Source organism: Seriola lalandi, unplaced genomic scaffold (genome assembly GCF_002814215.2).
Source record: "Seriola lalandi dorsalis isolate HSWRI2012SDOR001 ecotype SW California unplaced genomic scaffold, Sedor1 jcf7180002053910, whole genome shotgun sequence".
Lineage (NCBI taxonomy): Eukaryota > Metazoa > Chordata > Actinopteri > Carangiformes > Carangidae > Seriola > Seriola lalandi.
The window spans coordinates 1-2,927 of NW_019524463.1; the positions used below are offsets into that span (position 1 = coordinate 1).

At 43.9% G+C, this 2,927-nt stretch overlaps 1 protein-coding gene across 1 annotated transcript in view; it reads left to right on the plus strand.

Annotated features, from left to right (window-relative positions):
- Positions 1 to 375: 375 nt before the first annotated feature.
- LOC111652092 (phosphatidylinositol-3-phosphatase SAC1-A-like) overlaps positions 376 to 2,927 on the plus strand; it is a gene marked incomplete at its 5' end in the record, with an annotated part of 10,771 nt that continues 8,219 nt past the window's right edge. The window contains 5 exons of the mRNA XM_023402235.2: positions 376 to 500; positions 594 to 732; positions 1,486 to 1,555; positions 1,667 to 1,739; positions 1,859 to 1,952. Coding sequence (XP_023258003.2) covers positions 376 to 500; positions 594 to 732; positions 1,486 to 1,555; positions 1,667 to 1,739; positions 1,859 to 1,952 — 501 coding nt within the window. The remainder of the gene's footprint in view (positions 501 to 593; positions 733 to 1,485; positions 1,556 to 1,666; positions 1,740 to 1,858; positions 1,953 to 2,927) is intronic.

Sequence of the window (2,927 nt, forward strand, 5' to 3'; positions counted from 1 at the left end):
CGTCGCTCAAACTCTGACTTTAAATGTCAAACTGCTTCATTCAGTGTTTTTAACGGTTAGAATCAGCGGGTCTATTTGATTTTCTCAACCACTGACACTGAAGGAAGCCAAACCGGGAGGAGCTTACAGTAATGGTGGTGAAGACAACAACTCCCATGATCCCTACGCTATTTCACAACATCAACCAATTGCATCTTTTGTTATTGTTTTGATGGAGACGCCTTGAGGCAGAAGCTACAGGCAGTGAATTTACAGATCAGTCTACTAGAGAAAGCCAACTGTAACCGGTTTGTGAAGTGCATGTAAACGCTCTGAGTGTTTTGAGTTCTATCTATCTGTTTCTGCACAGTCTGTCTGACTGTTGGACTTTAATCCTGCGACATTGTCTCCTCCGTCCTCAGTTACATCGCCTTCGACTTCCACAAAGAGTGCAGCCACATGCGATGGGACCGTCTCCAGATCTTAGTGGATTCTGTCTCTGAGATACAAGATGAATACGGGTAACTTAACAGGCAGCTTTTCTGGCTCAATATGCAGCTGTTTACTGTGAGGGAGTATTCAGAGTTTTTTTTTTTTTTTTTTCCTGTGTGCAGCTACTTCATGGTGAACTCAGAGGGGAAGACGGTGGCCCAAGAGAGAGGAGTCTTCCGCAGTAACTGCATGGACTGCCTGGACAGAACCAATGTCATCCAGAGCCTGCTGGCCCGACGCTCCCTGCAGTCTCAGCTCCAGGTACTTTTAACCCCCGCTGCTGCTAAGCCTCATGGGATGGCAAAACAATCATAGAATGCTTTTGAGAATGCAGGGTTTAATTGTAATTCCAGCCCTAAGGTCCTGCCCATGTGCAGCATGTTTCAACAGAAATGAGAAGACTTACTGTCTTTTTTCCAGAGCTTTCAGTCACATCCATGTACTCTCTACTGACATGAGTTCAATAGCTGTTATGGTTTTTTTTGTCCCTCTGTGCCGGCCACAGTCAGGTAGATAGATAGTGTGTTTTGTGAAGTCACACTGACCTTGACCTTTGACCTCTCATAATCAAATCAATTTTTGACTTTTTTGCCATAATACAAGACTTCACACCGCTTTTCTCACCAACATATTTTCTTTGACTCTGGATAAACAGGGATGTAACCTGAAACTAGTCTGAGTGGTGGAGGCAGACAACCGCGAGACGGAGATTCTAGTCTTAAGCATTAAGCATCAGATTTTTTCTTGACCTTGAAAATAGTAATTTGGCAAACCAACCTAAACTCCAGAAGTGTTTTATTCATCACAGGATGAGTGACACTTCAAATTTGATGCTTAACATTCCGTCAAAAATTGTAATATTTCAAAAATACTAAGATAATGGACGTTAGAAGATACATGTAGGTGGAATACCTCTTTAAATACATGTTTCCAGCCACTGGGCCATGTGTTTGGTTTGTATTTTGGAAAGCTTATGGACTGACCAGTATGTGTGTCCTGGCTGTGTGTGGACAGAGGATGGGGGTGCTGAATGTGGGCCAGCGGATTGAAGAGCAGGCTGAGTTTGAGAAGATCTACAAGAACGGTAAGTCCTCTGTCTTCTAGGCCCGGCCGTTAGCATGTGCGGTGTGTTTTAGTAGAAGCTCTGGGCCTCTGAGCGCGTCCTCACTGTTCTCTGTGTGTGCTCTCTAACCAGCATGGGCTGACAATGCCAATGCATGCGCTGTACAGTACGCAGGAACTGGAGCCTTGAAAACAGACTTCACAAGGTACAGTACTGTAACAGCCCCACACCACATATCAGTTGACTAACGTGTGTTGTACTCTGGAGTCCCGCTGCAGTATCGTTACCATGGCTGCTGTTTAATACAGTTCATCTCTCCATCAGGACGGGGAAGAGGACCAGGTGGGGGCTGCTGATGGATGGCTGGAACTCCATGATCCGCTACTACAAAAACAACTTCTCTGATGGATTCAGACAGGTACGATGTAGTTACATCATCACTAGGGCTGGGTGATTAAACCATATCGCAAAATTATTTTCCTTGAAAATTTTCCTAGAAACATTAAAAATGTTGGATATAATTCATTTTCCATGCTTATAGCACACCAACAAATAAATCACGAACGGCCAATCATGTTGCAGGAATAGAGGTCTACGTTGTTCAGGTTAGGATGCACGGTGAGAGGTGTAAATGCGGACCAGCGCGTGATATTGGTTACGGACGCGCGCAGTGGCTGACGGTCTTGAAGTCGGAGTGGAGTAAGCAAATAAGGCGAAATAGGCGACATGACAGGAAAAGGAGAACGCAGCTCGGAGGACAAAGATATTGTCAACAAGAGAGGCCACTCAACCTGGGTAGTTTGGAGATATGTTGGCTATTTACGGTCTGACAAAAAACAGAGCAATGTGCACTGACAGGCGACACCACAAACCTGTTTCATCATTTGAAACAATATCACCCGTTACAACACACAGAAGGTAGGAAATTACAGGCTAAAACAAGTGTTAGTGGAGGCTCGGCCAGCACCAGGACACAGTGCAGATCTTCTTGATCTATTTATTTTTTTATTTATATTGCAGTCATGTTACATGTGTGCTGTATCACACTGCAGAACTTTGTTGAGTAAAAATGACTTAAAAGGATTTCTATTTTAATCTTGCATTGACTGTCTGGTTTCTTCAACTTTCACTCAGGAGCAAAAATCAGCCTTTAAACCTGAAAGAAATAACGATGTGGCATTTATCGTAATAAATATCGATATCGACTGATATGGAAATTTTTATTGTCACAACAGTCGATCATCACTGAAGAAATTCAGACACCAACAGCCACAACGTTAAAACCCTGACCACTGAAAGCCGAGAGGACAGCGTGGCCGCTCTATAGCACAGACAGTGTGTTGATCATGTGTTTATTCCTCTGACGTGGACCAGAGAAGAAGCTTAGATCCTG